A 20,711-nucleotide genomic window follows, 5' to 3' on the forward strand; every position below is an offset into this window, starting at 1 on the left:
GGCCATTCGGCCCATCGTGTCCGCGCCGGCCAACAAAGAGCTCTCCAGCCTAATCCCACTTCCCAGCTCTTGGTCCGTAGCCCTGCAGGTTGGAGCATCCCAAGTGCACATCCAAGTACTTTTTAAATGTGGTTAGGGTTCCTGCCTCTACCACCCTTTCAGGCAGTGAGTTCCAGACCCCCACAACCCTCTGGGTGAAGAAATTTCCCCTCAATTCCCCTCTAAACCTTCCCCCAATTACTTTAAATCTGTGCCCCCTGGTTTTTGACCCCTCTACTAAGGGAAATAGGTCCTTTCTATCCACTTTATCTGGGCCCTTCATAATTTTATACACCTCAATAAGGTCTCCCCTCAGCCTCCTCTGTTCCAAGGAAAACAGACCCAGCCTATCCAGTCCTTCCTCATAGCTAAGATTCTCTACTCCCAGCAACATCCTTGTAAATCTCCTCTGTACCCTCTCTAGTGCAATCACATCTTTACTGTAATGTGGTGACCAGAACTGCACGCAGTACTCTAGCTGAGGCCTAACTAGTGTTTTATACAGTTGTAGCATAACCCCCCTGCTCTTGTATTCTATGCCTCGGCTAATAAAGGCAAACATTCTGTATGCCTTCTTAACCACCTTATCTACCTGTCCTGCTACCTTCAGGGATCTGTGGGCATGCACTCCAAGGTCCCTCTGATCCTCTGCGCTTCTCAGTGTCCTACCATTTATAGTGTATTCTCTTTCCTTGTTAGCACTCCCCAAATGCAAACTTCCCCAGCCCAGGCAACATCCTTGTGAATCTCCTCTGCACCCCCTCGAGTGCGATCACATCTTTCCTGTAATGTGGTGACCAGAACTGCACGCAGTACTCTAGCTGAGGCCTAACTAGTGTTTTATACAGTTCAAGCATAACCCCCCTGCTCTTATATTCTATGCCTCTGCTAATAAAGGCAAGTATCCCGTATACCTTCTTAACCACCTTAACAACCTCGCAAATGTCCTCTGCACCCCCTTAAGTTCCTCCCTCCCTTCTGCCCCTGGATATTCCACGATTATTGGGACGCTTTTAGTGTCTTGTACGGTGAAGACCAATGTAAAATATTTGGTCAAAGCCTCCGCCATTGCCCGGTGTCACCCCGGCCCATGGCCCCCTCACCAAGATGGCGGTCTCCTCTACATTGGGGAGACCAAACGCAGATTGGGCGACTGCTTTGCGGAACACCTCCGTTCAGTCCGTACGGGTGACGCTGAGCTTCCGGTCGCCTGTCACTTTAATTCACCGCTTCACTTCCACTCTGATCTCTCTGTCCTCGGCCTATTACATTGTTCCAATGAAGCTCAACGTAAGCTCGAGGAACAGCACCTCATCTTTCGATTGGGCACTTTGCAGCCTGCCGGACTCAACATCGAGTTCAACAATTTCAGATCATTATCCCTGCCCCCATTTTTCATGCAGTATGATTTTTGCCATTCCCATTTGCAACATTTTATCTTTCCTGCCTCTTACAAAAGTACAGGATGTTCTTTCAATTCCTTCCTCCCCTCCCAACCGCACCCCCCGTCTCTGCACCTGCTTAATATGTTACATCTACAGCTTTTTCCATTTGTGACGAAGGGTCACAGAGCTGAAAAGTTAACTCTGTCTTTCTCTCCACGGATGCTGCCTGACCTGCTGAATATTTCCAGCATTTTCTGTTGTTATTTCAGATTTCCAGCATCCGCAGTATTTTGCTATTATATCCCTCACAAATATGGCGGCTCCCTCACAAAGATGGCGGCTCCCTAGCAAAGACGGCGTCTACCACACAAAGATGGCGGGCACAGCCGAACCCCCCTGACCGCAGTGACGTTTATAATGCGTTGCCATGGATCCCGCGCCGACGGAAATGCGAAGTTCTACATCCGGGTGAAAGGTCGCGCACGCCACACACACACCGCTTCCTTTCTGAAGATGGCGGGCGGCAAGGCGAAGCGGCGGCGAGGAGCGGCTGGGGCCCCCGATCGGGTGGAGGAGGAGGAGGAGCGGCCGAGCTGGAGGCCGGGCGCCAAGGCCCCGCGGAGGGCGGCCGAGCGGCGGCTGGTGGTGGTGCTGGAGGGCGCGGCGCTGGAGACGGTGAAGGTGAGGCCGGGCAGGCAGGCAGGGGCGGCGGCGTCATGGCGCAAAACACTGGGGGGCGGAGTCAGGACACTGGGGGAGGAGTCAGGACCCTGGGGGAGGAGTCGGGCCACTGGGGGCGGAGTCGAGACATGGGGGAGGAGTCGGGACACTGGGGGAGGAGTCAGGACCCTGGGGGAGGAGTCGGGCCACTGGGGGCGGAGTCGGGACACGGAGGAGTCAGGACACTGGGGGAGAAGTCAGGACACTGGGGGAGGAGTCGGGACATGGGGGAGGAGTCAGGCCACTGGGGGGTGGAGTCGGGACATGGGGAGGAGTCGGGACACTGGGGGAGGAGTCAGGACACTGGGGGAGGAGTCGGGACATTGGGAGGAGTCGGGACACTGGGGGCAGAGTCGGGACGGAGTCAGGACACTGGGGGAGGAGTCGGGACATGGGGGAGGAGTCGGGACAGGGGGAGGAGTCGGGACACGGGGAGGGGTTGGGACACTGGGAGGGGTCGGGACACTGGGGGAGGAGTCGGGACCTGGGGGAGGAGTCGGGACACTGGGGGAGGAGTCGGGACACTGGGGGAGGAGTCGGGACAAGGGGCGGAGTCGGGACACTGGGGGCGGAGTCGGGACATGGGGAGGAGTCGGGACACTGGGGGCGGAGTCGGGACACTGGGGGAGGAGTCGGGACACTGGGGGAGGCGTCGGGACACTGGGGGAGGAGTCGGGACATGGGGGAGGAGTCAGGACACGGGGCGGAGTCGGGACACGGAGGAGTCAGGACACGGGGAGAAGTCAGGACACTGGGGGAGGAGTCGGGACATGGGGGAGGAGTCAGGACACTGGGGGGTGGAGTCGGGACATGGGGAGGAGTCGGGACACTGGGGGAGGAGTCGGGACACTGGGGGAGGGGTCAGGACACTGGGGGAGGAGTCAGGACCCTGGGGGAGGAGTCTGGCCACTGGGGGCGGAGTCGGGACATGGGGAGGAGTCGGGACAGTGGGGGAGGAGTCGGGACATGGGGGAGGAGTCAGGACACGGGGCGGAGTCGGGACACGGAGGAGTCAGGACACTGGGGGAGAAGTCAGGACACTGGGGGAGGAGTCGGGACATGGGGGAGGAGTCGGGACACTGGGGCGTGGAGTCGGGACACTGGGGGAGGAGTCGACACTGGGGGAGGAGTCGGGACATGGGGGAGGAGTCGGGACATTGGGAGGAGTCGGGACACTGGGGGCAGAGTCGGGACGGAGTCAGGACACTGGGGGCGGAGTCGGGACGGGGAGGAGTCGGGACATGGGGGAGGAGTCGGGACACGGGGAGGGGTCGGGACACTGGGGGAGGGGTCGGGACACTGGGGGAGGAGTCGGGACCTGGGGGAGGAGTCGGGACACTGGGGGAGGAGTCGGGACACGGGGCGGAGTCGGGACAAGGGGCGGAGTCGGGACACTGGGGGCGGAGTCGGGACATGGGGAGGAGTCGGGACACTGGGGGCGGACACGGGGCGGAGTCGGGACACGGGGCGGAGTCGGGACACTGGGGGCGGAGTCGGGACACTGGGGGCGGAGTCGGGACACTGGGGGAGGAGTCGGGACACTGGGGGGTAGAGTCGGGACACTGGGGGGTGGAGTCGGGACACTGGGGGAGGAGTCGGGACACTGGGGGAGGAGTCGGGACACTGGGGGAGGAGTCGGGACACTGGGGGAGGGGTCGGGACACTGGGGGAGGAGTCGGGACACTGGGGGAGGAGTCGGGACACTGGGGGAGGAGTCGGGACACTGGGGGAGGAGTCGGGTCACTGGGGGAGGAGTCGGGACACTGGGGAGGGGTCGGGACACTGGGGGAGGAGTCGGGACACTGGGGGAGGAGTCGGGCCACTGGGGGAGGGGTCGGGACACTGGGGGAGGAGTCGGGACATTGGGAGGAATCGGGACACTGGGGGCAGAGTCGGGACGGAGTCAGGACACTGGGGGCGGAGTCGGGACGGGGAGGAGTCGGGACAGGGGGAGGAGTCGGGACATGGGGGAGGAGTCGGGACACGGGGAGGGGTTGGGACACTGGGAGGGGTCGGGACACTGGGGGAGGAGTCGGGACACGGGGCGGAGTCGAGACAAGGGGCGGAGTCGGGACACTGGGGGCGGAGTCGAGACAAGGGGCGGAGTCGGGACACGGGGCGGAGTCAGGACACGGGGAGGAGTCGGGACACTGGGGGCGGACACTGGGGGAGGAGTCGGGACACGGGGAGGAGTCGGGACTGGGGGAGGAGTCGGGACACGGAGGAGTCAGGACACTGGGGGAGGAGTCGGGACACGGAGGAGTCAGGACACTGGGGGAGGAGTCTGGACACTGGGGGGGCGGAGTCTGGACACTGGGGGGGCGGAGTCTGGACACTGGGGGGGCGGAGTCTGGACACTGGGGGGGCGGAGTCTGGACACGGGGCGGAGTCTGGACACTGGGGGGCGGAGTCTGGACACTGGGGGGGCGGAGTCTGGACACTGGGGGGGCGGAGTCTGGACACTGGGGGGGCGGAGTCTGGACACTGGGGGGGCGGAGTCTGGACACTGGGGGGGCGGAGTCTGGACACTGGGGGGGCGGAGTCTGGACACTGGGGGGGCGGAGTCTGGACACTGGGGGGGCGGAGTCTGGACACTGGGGGGCGGAGTCTGGTCACTGGGGGCGGAGTCGGGACACGGGGCGGAGTCGGGACACGGGGCGGAGTCGGGACACTGGGGGAGGAGTCGGGACACTGGGGGAGGAGTCGGGACACTGGGGGAGGAGTCGGGACACTGGGGGGCGGAGTTGTGACACTGGGGGGCGGAGTTGTGACACTGGGGAAGGAGTCGGGACACTGGGCCGGAGTCGGGTCACTGGGCCGGAGTCGGGTCACTGGGCCGGAGTCGGGTCACTGGGGGAGGAGTCTGGTCACTGGGGGCGAGGAGTCTGGTCACTGGGGGAGGAGTCTGGTCACTGGGGGAGGAGTCTGGACACGGGGAGGAGTCGTGACACTGGGGGAGGAGTCGGGACACGGGGAGGAGTCGTGACACTGGGGGGCGGAGTCGACACTGGGGGGGCGGAGTCTGGACACGGGGGGCGGAGTCTGGTCACTGGGGGCGGAGTCGGGACATGGGGCGGAGTCGGGACACGGGGCGGAGTCGGGACAGTGGGGGAGGAGTCGGGACACGGGGAGGAGTCGTGACACTGGGGGGCGGAGTTGTGACACTGGGGGGCGGAGTCGGGACACTGGGGGAGGAGTCGGGACACTGGGCCGGAGTCGGGTCACTGGGGGAGGAGTCTGGTCACTGGGGGCGAGGAGTCTGGTCACTGGGGGAGGAGTCTGGTCACTGCGGGAGGAGTCTGGACACGGGGGCGGGGTCAGGTCACGGGGGGCGGAGTCATGTCACTGGGGGCGGGGTCTGCTGCTCACAGTATGAGGGTTGCAGTCCTGACCGTCCCTGTTTGACTTTTGACCCCCAGGTCGGGAAAACCTTTGAGTTGCTGAATTGCGACAGGCACAAGGCGATCATCGTGAAACATGGCCGGGATCCCGGCGCCATTCGCCCAGACATCGCACACCAGGTGAGTCGGAGGCCGCCACGTTGGCGGTGACAGATAAGACCTACTCCATTGGACCTACTCCAGGAGCTCGGCCACTCAGACCCTCTTCCCCCCCCCCCCCCATGTTGGAGAGGAACTGAGGGCTGGAGGAGTGTCCGTGCTCGTTGCGCTCCACAGCTAGCTCACACCGAGTCCTGATCACCCACCAACCCCTGTGCTCGCTGACCTACATTGGCTCCCGGTCTAGCAACGCACCATTTTAAAATTCTCATCCTGATGTTCAAATCCCTCCATGGCCTCCTCGCACATCCCTATCTCTGTAATCTCCTCCAGCCCTCTGAGCGCTCTGCGCTCCTCCAATTCTGACCTCTTGAACATCTCCGATTCTAATCGCTCTCCCACTGGTGGCTGTACCTTCAGCTGCCAAGGCCATAAGCTCCGAAATTCCCTTGCTAAACCTCTCCGCCTGTCTCTCCTTTTAAGACACTCTTTAAAACCTACCTCTTTGACCAAGCTTTTGGATGTAATAGCAGAGCACTTGGAAAACAGTGACAGGATCGGACAAAGTCAGCATAGATTTACAAAAGGTAAATCATGCTTGACAAATCTACTGGAATTTTTTGAGGATGTAACTGGTAGAATTGATAAGGGAGAACCAGTGGATGTGGTGTATTTGGACTTTCAGAAGGCTTTCGACAAGGTCCCGCATTAAGAGATTAGCGTGCAAAGTTAAAGCACATGGGATTGGGGGCAAGGTACTGACTTGGATAGAGAACTGGTTGGCAGACAGGAAGCAAAGAGTTGGAATAAACGGGTCTTTTTCCGAGTGGCAGGCAGTGACTAGTGGGGTACCGCAGGGATCGGTGCTAGGACCCCAACTATTCACAATATATATTAATGATTTAGACGAGGGAACTAGATGTAATATCTCCAAGTTTGCAGATGACACAAAGCTGGGTGGGCGTGTGTGCTGTGAGGAGGAGGCAGAGAAACTCCAGTATGATTTGGACAGGTTGGGTGATTGGGCAGATGCATGGCAGATGCATTATAATGTGGATAAATGTGAGGTTATCCACTTTGGTGGCAAAAACAGGAAGGCAGATTATTATCTGAACGGCAATAGATTGGGAGAAGGGGAAGTGCAACGAGACCTGGGTGTCCTTGTGCACCAGTCGCTGAAGGTAAGCATGCAGGTGCAGCAGGCGGTTAAGAAGGCAAATGGTATGTTGGCCTTCGTAGTGAGAGGATTCGAGTGCAGGAGCAAGGATGTCTTGCTGCAGTTGTACAGGGCCTAGGTGAGACCACACCTTAAGTATTGTGTGCAGTTTTGGTCGCCTTATCTGAGGAAGGATGTTCTTGCCATGGAGGGAGTGCAGCGAAGATTCACCAGACTGATACCTGGGATGGCAGGAATGACGTATGAGGAGAGATTGGGTCGATTGGGCTTATACTCGCTAGAGTTTAGAAGAATGAGAGGGGATCTCATTGAAACTTATAAAATTCTAACAGGACTAGACAGACTAGATGCAGGAAGGATGTTCCCGATGGTCGGGGAGTCCAGAACCAGGGGTCACAGTCTAAGGATAAGGGGCAAGCCATTTAGGACTGAGATGAGGAGGAATTTCTTCACCCAGAGAGTGGTGAACCTGTGGAATTCTCTACCACAGAAAGCAGTGGAGGCCAATTCATTAAATATATTCAAGAAGGTGTTGGATATATTTCTTAAGGCTAAAGGGATCAAGGGGTATGGGGAGAAAGCAGGGACAGGGTACTGAATTTGGATGATCAGCCATGATCGCATTGAATGGCGGAGCGGGCTCGAGGGGCCGAATGGCCCACTCCTGCCCTTATCTTCCATGTTTCGATGGTCATCTGTCCTAATATCTCCTGACGTGGCTCAGTGTCAAATTTTTGTCTGATTTACGCTCCTGTGAGGAACCTTGGGACATTAAAAGCAAGTTGTTGCTGCTGCTGTCTGTACTCAGTTATCAGGGCACAGCGTGAGGGGAAGTGTGTGGGGTTGGTGAGGAAGGGGTAGAGACTGCTAATCCTTGGCTTTCTCACTGGGGCAGGGCCCCAGCTAGCTCCCCTGGCCCTCATCGACTGCCCCTGGGAAGGTTGTGTGGTTCCCGATCGGTCGAGGGTGGAATCTTTGTGGGGGTGGGGGTTGGTACATTGAGAGTGGCTGGTTCGGTTAATCATGGTGGGCGGCGTCTTCTGGGAGGGCGCCTGGACGGTTCGGAGTGCGAGATGGATTGAATTTTGTGACCCGAGTGGGCTCCTGACCCCAGGGACCCTGTCTGTGACCCCAGCGATTCCTGTCTGCGTCTCTTGGACCCTGCCTGGGGACCCTTGGGCCCTGTTTTTGACCCCGGTGACCCTGTCTGTGACTCCTGCGGGTTCCTGACTTCGGGGACCCTGCCTTCGACCCGTGACCCCGGACCCTGTCTGTGACTCCTGCGGGTTCCTGACCCCGGGGACCCTGCCTTCGACCCCTGTGACACCGGACCCTGTCTGTGACTCCTGCGGGTTCCTGACCCCGGGGACCCTGCCTTCGACCCCTGTGACACCGGACCCTGTCTGTGACTCCTGAGGGTTCCTGACCCCGGGGACCCTGCCTTCGACCCCTGTGACACCGGACCCTGTCTGTGACTCCTGCGGGTTCCTGACCCCGGGGACCCTGCCTTCGATCCCTGTGACCCCGGACCCTGTCTGTGACTCTTGGACCCTGCCTCTGACTCTGGTGACCCTGCCTGGGATCCTTGGGCCCTGTCTGTGACCCTGGTGACCCTTGGAACCTGTTTGTGACCCCGGTGACCCTAGGACCCTGTCTGTGACCCTGCTGACCCTGTCTGTGCACCTGAGCGTGTTCCTGACCCCAGTGACCCTGTCAATGACCCCGGGGACTCTACCTGCAACCCCGGGGGACCCTGTCTGTGACCCCTGATCCTATCTGTGACCCTGTCAGTGACTCCTGCGGGTTCCTGACCCCGGGGACCCTGTCTGCGACCCCTGTGACCCCGGATCCTCTCTGTGACCCTGTCGGTGACTCCTGCGGGTTCCTGACCCCGGGGACCCTGCCTTCGATCCCTGTGACCCCGGACCCTGTCTGTGACTCTTGGACCCTGCCTCTGACTCTGGTGACCCTGCCTGGGACCCTTGGGCCCTGTCTGTGACCCCGGTGACCCTTGGACCCTGTTTGTGACCCCGGTGACCCTAGGACCCTGTCTGTGACCCTGCTGACCCTGTCTGTGCACCTGAGCGTGTTCCTGACCTCAGTGACCCTGTCAATGACCCCGGTGACTCTACCTGCAAGCCCGGGGACCCTGTCTGTGACCCCTGTGACCCCGGATCCTCTCTGTGACCCTGTCTGTGACTCCTGCGGGTTCCTGACCCCGTGGACCCTGTCTGCGACCCCTGTGACCCCGGATCCTATCTGTGACCCTGTCTGTGACTCCTGCGGGTTACTGACTCCGGGGACCCTGCCTTCGACCCCTGTGATCCCGGACCCTGTCTGTGACCCCGGTACCTAAGCTGGCCGATCTCTCCTCTCTCCACCGCAGAGTCTCCTGATGCTGATGGACAGCCCCCTGAACCGGGCCGGGCTCCTCCAGGTCTACGTCCGCACTCAACGCAACGTCTTGATCGAAATCAACCCCCAGACCCGCATTCCCCGCACCTTCGACAGGTTCTGTGGGCTAATGGGTAAGTGGAGGTACCGCCATTGGTCATTGTTACGGTGGGAGGGCGGTGGGGGGGGGCGTCATTTGCCTCTCACTGGTCTAACTGGCTCTTGCCCTCGATCTCTTCCAGTCCAGCTGTTGCACAAGTTGAGCGTCCGAGCGGCAGACGGCCCCCAGAGGCTCCTGAAGGTACGTCGCCAACAACATCCGTAACCGCCCGTAACAAGGGGCCAGGGCATTCCTCTGCGAGATTTATCTTCAGCTTGCAGCCCGGCTTTCCTATGTAAATGTGTCACGCCGCAGCGCCACCACTGGCGGTGGGTGTAATTACAGCGTGACGTTTACAGAGGAAATGTCCATTTGAAATACGAAGAGTCTGTTGACGCCACTGTGTCAGCCAATGAGTTGCAGTGTGTCAGCCAGTGAGCTAGGGCCGGGGCGGGACTTGCAGCAAACTGTATTTACGGCAGGCGGAGTCTATTTTAAGGCAGGCGGAGCTAATTTTAAAGCAAACAGAGTCTATTTTACGGCAAACAGTCTATTTTACGGCAAGCAGTCTATTTTACGACAAGCAGTGTCTATTTTACGGCAAGCAAAGTCTATTTTAAGGTAAGCAGCTAACAGAGTCTATTTTACAGCAAACATGGCCTATTTGACTAGAGTACGCACCACTGCAAAAGGAACTCATGACCGGAACTGCAGCAAAATCACCTGACATTAGCAGGATTAATTCTCCAGCAAGAGGCAGTGAGTGGAGGATAGTGGACTGTGGGAGCACCTTCACCACACGGACTGCAGCGGTTCAAGAAGGCGGCTCACCACCACCTTCTCAAGGGGCAACTAGGGATAGGCAATAAATGCCGGCCTTGCCAGCGATGCCCACATCCCATGAACGAATAATAAAAAAACTAGGCACGTCATCCAAAGTACGGGGGAGGAATCAATCCCAGTCACTTCCAGCACGTGCGAGACTGATGGGGGAAATTTCCCGATCATCTCCATTCTGCGGTGTCGCTATGTGAAGCCTTATCAATGTTGACATGCTCTCCCTCCTCTCTCGCAGGTGATCAAGAACCCAGTGATCGATCACCTTCCCGTGGGATGCCCGAAGATCGGAATGACGTTCCACACGGATGAGGTAGTGAGTCCCAGTGACCTTGTGCCCAAGGAGGAGTCTGCAGTGTTGGTTGTTGGAGCCTTTGCCCACGGTTCGGTAAGCATTTGTCGGTTAAAAGACGCAATTCGACTTCCCTGGGACAACCATCCCTCAGGAGACTACGGCCGACGGAAAGGCTTTTGTCCCACATTGCTCTGATCCCACCCCATAGAGCCCTGTAGCAATCCCAAACTAATCTCCGCTCTCTCCCCATAGCCCTGTATCAATCCCAAACTAATCCCACTGCCCCACTCTCTCCCCATAGCCCTGTATCAATCCCAAACTAATCCCACTGCCCCGCTCTCTCCCCATAGCCCTGTATCAATCCCAAACTAATCCCACTGCCCCGCTCTCTCCCCATAGCCCTGTATCAATCCCAAACTAATCCCACTGCCCCGCTCTTTCCCCATAGCCCTGTATCAATCCCAAACTAATCCCACTGCCCCACTCTCTCCCCATAGCCCTGTAGCAATCCCAAACTAATCCCACTGCCCCGCTCTCTCCCCATAGCCCTGTAGCAATCCCAAACTAATCCCACTGCCCCGCTCTCTCCCGATAGCCCTGTATCAATCCCAAACTAATCCCACTGCCCCGCTCTCTCCCCATAGCCCTGTATCAATCCCAAACTAATCCCACTGCCCCGCTCTCTCCCCATAGCCCTGTATCAATCCCAAACTAATCCCACTGCCCCGCTCTCTCCCCATAGCCCTGTATCAATCCCAAACTAATCCCACTGCCCCGCTCTCTCCCCATAGCCCTGTATCAATCCCAAACTAATCCCACTGCCCCGCTCTTTCCCCATAGCCCTGTATCAATCCCAAACTAATCCCACTGCCCCACTCTCTCCCCATAGCCCTGTATCAATCCCAAACAAATCCCACTGCCCCGCTCTCTCCCCATAGCCCTGTATCAATCCCAAACTAATCCCACTGCCCCGCTCTTTCCCCATAGCCCTGTATCAATCCCAAACTAATCCCACTGCCCCACTCTCTCCCCATAGCCCTGTGTCAATCCCAAACTAATCCCACTGCCCCGCTCTCTCCCCATAGCCCTGTATCAATCCCAAACGAATCTCCACTCTCTCCCCATAGCCCTGTATCAATCCTAAACTAATCCCCGCTCTCTCCCCATAGCCCTGTATCAATCCTAAACTAATCCCCGCTCTCTCCCCATAGCCCTGTATCAATCCCAAACTAATCCCCGCTCTCCCCATAACCTTGTATCAATCCCAAACTAATCCCCGCTCTCTCCCCATAGCCCTGTATCAATCCCAAACTAATCTCCGCTCTCTCCCCATAGCCCTGTATCAATCCCAAACTAATCCCCGCTCTCTCCCCATAGCGATGTGTCAGTCCCAAACTAATCCCCACTCTCTCCCCATAGCCCTGTATCAATCCCTAACTAATCCCTGATCTCTCCCCATAGCACTGTATCAATCCCAAACTAATCCCGCTCCCTTCCCATAGCCCTGTATCAATCCTAAACTAATCCCGCTCCCTCCCCATAGCCCTATATCAATCCCAAACTAATCCCCGCCCTCTCCCCATAGCCCTGTATGAATCCCTGCATAATACCCGCTCTCTCCCCATAGCCCTGTATCAATCCCAAACTAATCTCCGCTCTCTCCCCATAGCTCTGTATCAATCCCAAACTAAGCCCCGCTCTCTCCCCATGGCCCTGTATCAATCCCAAACTAATCCCACTGTCCTGCTCTCTCCCCATAGCCCAGTATCAATCCCAAACTAATCTCCTCTTTCCCCATGGCCCTGTATCAATCCCAAACTAATCTCCACTCTCTCCCCATAGCCCTGTATCAATCCGAAACTAATCTCCGCTCTCTCCCCATAGCCCTGTATCAATCCTAAACTAATCTCCGCTCTCCCCATAGTCCTGTATCAATCCTAAACTAATCCCCACTCTCCCCCCATAGCCCTGTATCAATCCCAAACTAATCTCCGCTCTCCCCATAGTCCTGTATCAATCCTAAACTAATCCCCACTCTCCCCCCATAGCCCTGTATCAATCCCAAACTAATCCCCGCTCCCTTCCCATAGCCCTGTATCAATCCTAAACTAATCCCGCTCCCTCTCCATAGCCCTGTATCAATCCCAAACTAATCTCCGCTCTCTCCCCATAGCCCTGTATCAATCCCAAACTAAGCCCCGCTCTCTCCCCATGGCCCTGTATCAATCCCAAACTAATCCCACTGTCCTGCTCTCTCCCCATAGCCCAGTATCAATCCCAAACTAATCTCCTCTCTCCCCATGGCCCTGTATCAATCCGAAACTAATCTCCACTCTCTCCCCATAGCCCTGTATCAATCCCAAACTAATCTCCGCTCTCTCCCCATAGCCCTGTATCAATCCCAAACTAATCTCCGCTCTCTCCCCATAGCCCTGTATCAATCCCAAACTAATCCCCGCTCTCTCCCCATAGCCCTGTATCAATCCCAAACTAATCTCCGCTCTCTCCCCATAGCCCTGTATCAATCCCAAACTGATCCCCGCCCTCTCCCCATAGCCCTGTATCAATCCCAAACTAATCTCTGCTCTCTCCCCATAGCCCTGTATCAATCCCAACCTAATCTCCCCTCTCCCCATGGCCCTGTATCAATCCCAAACTAATCTCCACTCTCTCCCCATAGCCCTGTATCAATAACAAACTGAACTCCACTCTCTCCCCATAGCCCTGTATGAATCCCAAACTAATCCCCGCTCGCTCCCCATAGCCCTGTATCAATCCCAAACTAAACTCCACTCTCTCCCCATAGCCCTGTATCAATCCCAAACGAATCTCCGCTCTCTCCCTATAGCCCTGTATCAATCCCAAACTAATCCCCGCTCTCTCCCCATAGTCCTGTATCAATCCCTGCTCCCTCCCCATAGCCCTGTATCAATCCCAAACTAATCCCCGCTCTCTTCCCATAGCCCTGTATCAATCCCAAACTAATCCCCGCTCTCTCCCCATAGCCCTGTATCAATCCCAAACTAATCTCTGCTCTCTCCCCATAGCCCTGTATCAATCCCAAACTAATCCCCGCTCTCTCCCCATAGCCCTGTATCAATCCCAAACTAATCTCCCCTCTCTCCCCATAGCCCTGTATCAATCCCAAACTAATCTCTGCTCTCTCCCCATAGCCCTGTATCAATCCCAAACTAATCCCCGCCCTCTCCCCATAGCCCTGTATCAATCCCAAACTAATCTCTGCTCTCTCCCCATAGCCCTGTATCAATCCCAACCTAATCTCCCCTCTCCCCATGGCCCTGTATCAATCCCAAACTAATCTCCACTCTCTCCCCATAGCCCTGTATCAATAACAAACTAAACTCCACTCTCTCCCCATAGCCCTGTATGAATCCCAAACTAATCCCCGCTCGCTCCCCATAGCCCTGTATCAATCCCAAACTAAACTCCACTCTCCCCATAGCCCTGTATGAATCCCAAACGAATCGCCGCTCTCTCCCTATAGCCCTGTATCAATCCCAAACTAATCCCCGCTCTCTCCCCATAGTCCTGTATCAATCCCCGCTCCCTCCCCATAGCCCTGTATCAATCCCAAACTAATCCCCGCTCTCTCCCCAAAGCCCTGTTTCAATCCCAAACTAATCCCTGCTCTCTCCCCATAGCCCTGTATCAATCCCAAACTAATCCCTGCTCTCTCCCCAAAGCCCTGTATCACAGAATCACAGAAATCACAGAAACCCCACAGTGCAGATAGAGGCCATTTCGGCCCATCGAGCCTGCACCGACACATATCCCACCCGATCCCCGTAACCCCTACACCAACACATACCCCACCCTATCCCTGTAACCCCACGTATTTAATCCCCCTAACACTAAGGGTCAATTTATCATAGCCAATCAACCTAACCCGCACATCTTTGGACTGTGGGAGGAAACCGGAGCACCCGGAGGAAACCCACGCAAACACGGGGAGAATGTGCAAACTCCACACAGACAGTCACCCGAGGCCGGATTCGAACCCGGGTCCCTGGCGCTGTGAGGCAACAGTGCTAACCACTATGCCACCGTGCTCGAGTTCGAGGGGTGGGGTGGCAGAGGACGGAGTGCAGTAATTGGGCGTACGGTTCTTTGGGGCGGGGGGGGCAGGGAGGAGGGTAAGGGCGGCCCGGGGGAGGGGACGGGCAGTCCAAGCCACTAAACTGGGCCTCGACAGCCCCATCACGCCACCCCGAAAAAGATGGGTGGGAGAGAAGTTGGCAGTTCTCAAACCACACCCCATGCCCCCTCGAAGGCAGTACAGATCTTTGCACAGGTCAGAGCAGCTAATCTCCGCTCTCTCCCCATAGCCCTGTATCAATCCCAAACTAATCTCCGCCCTCTCTCCATAGCCCTGTATCAACCCCTAACTAATCTCCGCTCTCTCCCCGTAGTCCTGTATCAACCCCTAACTAATCTCCGCTCTCTCTCCATAGCCCTGTATCAACCCCTAACTAATCTCCGCTCTCTCCCCGTAGTCCTGTATCAATCCCGGAGGTGGTTTGAGCCGTGAATCGGACCATTTATTGACACTGTGTCTTTTTTTGCAGATTAATGTGGACTACACTGAGAGGCAGGTGTCGATCAGTAACTACCCACTCTCTGCTGCTCTGACCTGTGCAAAGATCTGTACTGCCTTCGAGGGGGCATGGGGTGTGGTTTGAGAACTGCCAACTTCTCTCCCACCCATCTTTTTCGGGGTGGCGTGATGGGGCTGTCGAGGCCCAGTTTAGTGGCTTGGACTGCCCGTCCCCTCCCCCGGGCCGCCCTTACCCTCCTCCCCCCCCCCCCCCCGCCCCAAAGAACCGTACGCCCAATTACTGCACTCCGTCCTCTGCCACCCCACCCCTCGAACACTGAGGGGGTGGGGGTGTTGTACAAGCCAGAGGAATTTCATCCCTGTGGCATGGCTCTGGATCGGGTGGTGGGAGAGGAAAAGCAGTCGCGATGACTGCCACAGGCGAATAGCTGGCCCACCGATCGCCGTCCGATGCGTCCACAGGCCCGGAGGGATGGCCGGTGCCCGTGAAACGGGGGAGATTGGGATCTCAGCCGGTGAAGAGGCCTGCCACAGCTGAATATCTGGCCTCGTGCTCACCGCCCAGAGGGGCCTGCGGACGCCTGAAGCCCTGGCAACCGAGGGATGAGCTCGGGATCGGGAGCCAGTTATGATGCCTGCCACCATTGAGTAGTCAACCTGATGCTTGGCGTCCGATAGGTCAAGATACACGGAGCCCCTGCGACACACAGGGAAGGGGGTGAACCTGGCAGGTTTTTGGGCGAGTGGAAGAGCGGAGGGTGTTTTGATTTCGGCCTGTTTTGCCACGACAGTCATCGCTTAACAAGCCTCGAGTTTCTGTTCTGTAATAGCGGCTGTATTTATTTTTTAAAAAGTGACGCATTTTTGATATATATATATGTATATTAAAAATGAAATTATTTCTGCCCAGCTGTGTAATATTCATTATAGTGATCAATCAAAATAACTGGTGGGGCCTCCGGGAGGGGGATGTGGGGAACCTAGGCCGGTAAATGGGGCTGAGCCACACATCAGCGGAACAGACATGAGAGGCTGAATGGCCTCCTGTTGCTGTGTAACAGGCTCGAGGGGCTGAATGGCCTTCTGTTCCTGTGTAACAGGCTCGAGATGCTGAATAGGCCTCCCCTTGTTCCCATGTAACAGGCTCGAGGGGCTGAATGGGCCTCCTCCTACTCCCATGTAACAGGCTCGAGGGGGCTGAATGGGCCTCCTCCTGGTCCTATGTAACAGGCTCGAGGGGCTGAATGGCCTCCTGTTCCTGTGTAACAGGCTCGAGGTGCTGAATGGTCTCCTGTTCCTACGTAACAGGCTCGAGGTGCTGAATATGCCTCCACTTGTTCCCATGTAACAGGCTCGAGGGGGCTGAATGGGCCTACTCCTGTTCCTGTGTAACAGGCTCGAGGTGCTGAATAGGCCTCCCCTTGTTCCCATGTAACAGGCTTGAGGGGGCTGAATGGGCCTCCTCCTGTTCCAATGTGACAGGCTCGAGGGGCTGAATGGGCCTATTCCTGTTCCCATGTAACAGGCTTCAGGGGCTGAATGGCCTCCTGTTCCTGTGTAACAGACTTGAGGGGCTGAATGGGCCTACTCTTCCTGTGGAAACAGGCTCAAGGGGCTGAATGGCCTCCTCTTGTTCCTGTGGTAACAGGATCGTGGTGCTGACTGGGCCTCCTCCTGTTCCAGTGTAACAGGCTCGAGGGGCTGAATGGGCCTCCTGTTCCAATGTAACAGGCTCGAGGGGCTGAATGGGCCTATTCCTGTTCCCTTGTAACAGGCTTGAGGGGCTGAATGGCCTCCTGTTCCTACATAACAGGCTTGAGGGGGCTGAATGGGCCTACTCCTGTTCCTATGGTAACAGGCTCGAGGGGGCTGAATGAGCCTTCTCCTATTCCTATGTAACAGGCTCGAGGGGCCTAATGGCCTCCTGTTCCTGTGTAATTGGTTTGAGGGGCAGAATTGGCCTCCTGTTCCCATGTAACAGGCTCGAGGGGCTGAATGGGCATACTCTTGTTCCCATGTAACAGGCTCGAGGGGCTGAATGACCTCCTGTTCCTGTGTAACAGGCTTGAGGGGCTGAATGGCCTCCTGTTCCTACGTAACAGGCTCGAGGGGGCTGAATGGGCCTACTCCTGTTCCTATGGTAACAGGCTCGAGGGGGCTGAATGAGCCTTCTGTTCCTATGTAACAGGCTCGAGGGGGCTGAATGGGCCTACTCCTGTTCCTATGGTAACAGGCTCGGGCTGAATAGGCCTCCCCTTGTTCCCATGTCACAGGCTTGAGGGGCTGAATGGCCTCCTGTTCCTGTGTAACAGGCTCGAGGGGCTGAATGGACCTTCTCCTATATTCCTATGTAACAGGATCGAGGGGCCTAATGCCCTCCTGTTCCTGTGTAATTGGTTTGAGGGGCAGAATGGGCCTCCTCCTGTTCCCATACAACATGCTCGAGGGGCTGAATGACCTCCTGCTCCCATTTAACAGGCTCGAGGGGCTGAATGACCTCCTGCTCCCATTTAACAGGCTCAAGGGGCTGAATGGCCCCCTGTTCCTGTGTAACAGGCTCGAGGGGCTGAATGGCCTCCTGTTCCTGTGTAACAGGCTCGAGGGGCTGAATGGGCCTCCTGTTGTTTCCATGTAACGGGCTCGAGGGGCTGAATGGGCATACTCTTGTTCCCATGTAACAGGCTCGAGGGGCTGAATGGCCTTCTGCACCCATGTAACAGGCTTGAGGGGCTGAATGGCCTCCTGTTCCTGTGTAACGGGCTCGGGGTGCTGAATGGCCTCCTCCTGCACCCATGTAACAGGCTCGAGGGGCTTAATGGCCTCCTGTTCCTGTGTAACTGGCTCGAGGGGCTGAATGGGCCTCCTTTTGTTCCCATGTAACAGGCTCGAGGGGCTGAATGGGCCTACTCCTGTTCCTATGTAACAGGCTTGAGGGGCTGAATGGCCTCCTGTTCCTATGCAACAGGCTTGAGGGGGCTGAATGGGCCTACTCCTGTTTCTATGGTAACAGGCTTGAGGGGGCTGAATGGCCTACTCCTGTTCCCATGTAACAGGCTCGAGGGGGCTAAATGGGCCTACTCCTGTTTCTCTGGTAACGGGCTTGAGAGGGCTGAATGGGCCTACTTTGTTCCAGTGTGGCTCGAGGGGGCTGAATGTTCCCGTGTAACAGGCTCGAGGGCTGAATGGGCCGACTCCTGTTCCCATGTAACTGGCTCGAGCGGCTGAATGGCCTACTCCTGTTCCCATGTAACTGGCTCGAGCGGCTGAATGGCCTACTCCTGTTTCTATGGTAACAGGGTTGAGAGGGCTGAATGGGCCTACTCCTGTTTCTCTGGTAACGGGCTTGAGAGGGCTGAATGGGCCTACTTTGTTCCAGTGTGGCTCGAAGGGGCTGAATGTTCCTGTGTAACAGGCTCGAGGGGGCTGAAGGGCCCCAACGAGCAATTTCCCGACATCATGCGAGTTAGTAACTCAGAAATGAATCAGCATTTTTGGTAGGGTGGGGGGAAGGGGAGTTCTTGGCAATACCCCTGCGTGATTTTAAACCATCATTTAACAATATTGGGCGGGCTTTGAGCATCGAATGACCCATGTTTCAATGGAGTTAATTAGAAGGGGCTTTGCCGTGAATACCTGAGGGTGTCGACGTGCATTCTGAGAACACGTGACAGACCCAGGTTGTGCTGTTTCTGGTTTGCAGCAAACAATAAATGGATTAATTTCTGGCTTAGCAAACAGGCCAGGGCATGTACGGAGTAGGGGGGGGAAGGTGGTGGTTGTGTCACAGAGACACACACACACAGCTATTTGAATAATGCTCGCATGAAATTTAGAAAGTTAAAGAGAAAGGACAGGGCAATAGAGCAGTGTAGCGATATGGGCAATGAGAACCAGAGTGTGACAGGAAGGGGCAAGAGCACACAAACATAGGAGTGCACCAGCAAATAAGGTCAGAGTAGGGGAGAATGATAAAAAGACAAAATTAAAGGCTCTTTATCTGAATGCACGCAGCATTCATAATAAGATAGATGGATTGACGGCACAAATAGAAATAAATGGGTATGATCTAATAGCCATCACAGAGACAATGGCCCAGAAATTCGGGTCAGGGGGCTTCCCGTGGGTGCAAGCCCCCGACCTGCACTTACCTAGCGCGCCGGCCGTTGAGCTGTGAGCCCGCGTGGGATTCCGATCCTGGGCCTGCTCCAGCTGCTGGCGCGCGGTGCTTGTGTATCCCAGGGGCGCAGTTAGCTCGATGCGTCCCCTGGGATCACGTGGGCCATGGAGAGCCAATCGGAGCAGGGAATGCTTCATTCGTAAGTTTGACAGGAAGACCTGTCAAACCTATAAATACTATAAGCCCCAAAACATCACTAAATCTTCAAATAAATTTTTAAAAAATCACATTTTTAAAATAAACTATAAATTACATGAAATAACTATTTTAAACAATAATTTAAATTTTTGAAAAAGTTAATTACATTTTCTAACAGGGCTAAAAATAAACTTACCTTTCTTTAAAGTATTTAAAAATAATAAGAGTGTCAGTGGGAATTCAGCGGCCTCAGCGGGGCTATAAAAGGCTCCAGAGATCAGGTAAGGCCTCAGAGCGTCGGCGGGAATTCAGCGGCCTCAGCGGGGCTATAAAAGGCTCCAGAAACCAGGTAAGGCCTCACAGCGTCGGCGGGGCTATAAAAGGCTCCAGAAACCAGGTAAGGTGTACCAGTCTCTGAACTCGGAACCCAGAGGGAAGGAGAGGTAAAAAATAATCGAAGTGTGACGTCACCAGAAAGCAGGTAAGTGATTGGTTGGTGAGTATTTCTTTTTAAACTTAAACTCTGTGGTTTATAGTTTCTAAGGTGTGATATTCATCACCTAGAATCGGGGCAGAGGGTATTTAAAAATAATATTAATAAATTTAATTAATTACATAGAATGGGAGAGCAGGTGATGTGTTGCTGCTGCAATATGTGGGAGCTGGTGGACACCATTGATGCTCACGGTGATCACATTTACAGTAAGTTTTGGCTGCTCGAGGAACTCCGGCTCCGTGTTGAAGAGCTGGAGTCCGAGCTTGAAACACTGAGACACATCAGGGAGGGGGAGAGTTACCTGGACTCTGTGTTTCAGGAGGTAGTCACACCAATTAGATTAATTAATTCAGATGTCCGTGGCCAGGGACAGGATGGTGTGACTAGAAGTGAGGCAGGTACGGGGATCCAGGAGGTAGTGTTGGAGGAGCCGCAGCCCTTGCTCTTGTCCAACAGGTTTGAGGCTCTTACTCCCTGTGAGGATGGGAACAGGGACTGCGGGGAGGATGAGCAACCCAGCCACAGCACCGTGGAGCGGGGGGCCATTCAAGTGGGGGGAGATAAAAGAAATGTTGTAGTGGTAGGGGATAATATCATTAGGGGGATAGATAGGGTTCTTTGCAGCCGAGAGCGAGAGTCCCGAAGGCTGTGTTGCCTGCCCGGTGCCAGGGTTAAGGACATCTCCTCTAGGCTGGAGAGAAACTTGGAGTGGGAGGGGGAGGATCCAGTTGTCGTGGTCCATGTTGGTACCAACGACATAGATAGGACAAGGAAAGAGGTTCTGCTGAGGGAGTTTGAGCAGCTAGGGGCCAAATTAAAAAGCAGAACCACAAGGGTAATAATCTCTGGATTACTACCTGAGCCACGTGCAAATTTG

General features: G+C 56.0%; 1 protein-coding gene across 2 annotated transcripts; it reads left to right on the forward strand.

Annotated features, from left to right (window-relative positions):
- The first annotated feature begins 1,881 nt into the window (after nucleotides 1-1,881).
- On the forward strand, nucleotides 1,882-15,866 carry emg1 (EMG1 N1-specific pseudouridine methyltransferase). 2 transcript variants are annotated; one of them, XM_085976726.1, is made up of 6 exons: nucleotides 1,883-2,105; nucleotides 5,564-5,665; nucleotides 9,208-9,349; nucleotides 9,458-9,516; nucleotides 10,391-10,540; nucleotides 15,034-15,866. In XM_085976726.1, the coding sequence occupies exons 1-6, from the start codon at nucleotides 1,938-1,940 to the stop codon at nucleotides 15,145-15,147; spliced, it is 735 nt and encodes a 244-aa protein (XP_085832852.1). In that variant the 5' UTR covers nucleotides 1,883-1,937; the 3' UTR covers nucleotides 15,148-15,866. The 2 variants fall into 2 exon arrangements, with proteins under 2 accessions (XP_085832853.1, XP_085832852.1); XM_085976727.1 differs by lacking the exon at nucleotides 5,564-5,665 and having other exon boundaries at nucleotides 1,882-2,105.
- Nucleotides 15,867-20,711: the final 4,845 nt, after the last annotated feature.

The sequence above is a fragment of the Somniosus microcephalus genome, unplaced genomic scaffold (genome assembly GCF_052327205.1).
Source record: "Somniosus microcephalus isolate GS21.2 unplaced genomic scaffold, FLI_Smic_1.0 unresolved_chr3, whole genome shotgun sequence".
Lineage (NCBI taxonomy): Eukaryota > Metazoa > Chordata > Chondrichthyes > Squaliformes > Somniosidae > Somniosus > Somniosus microcephalus.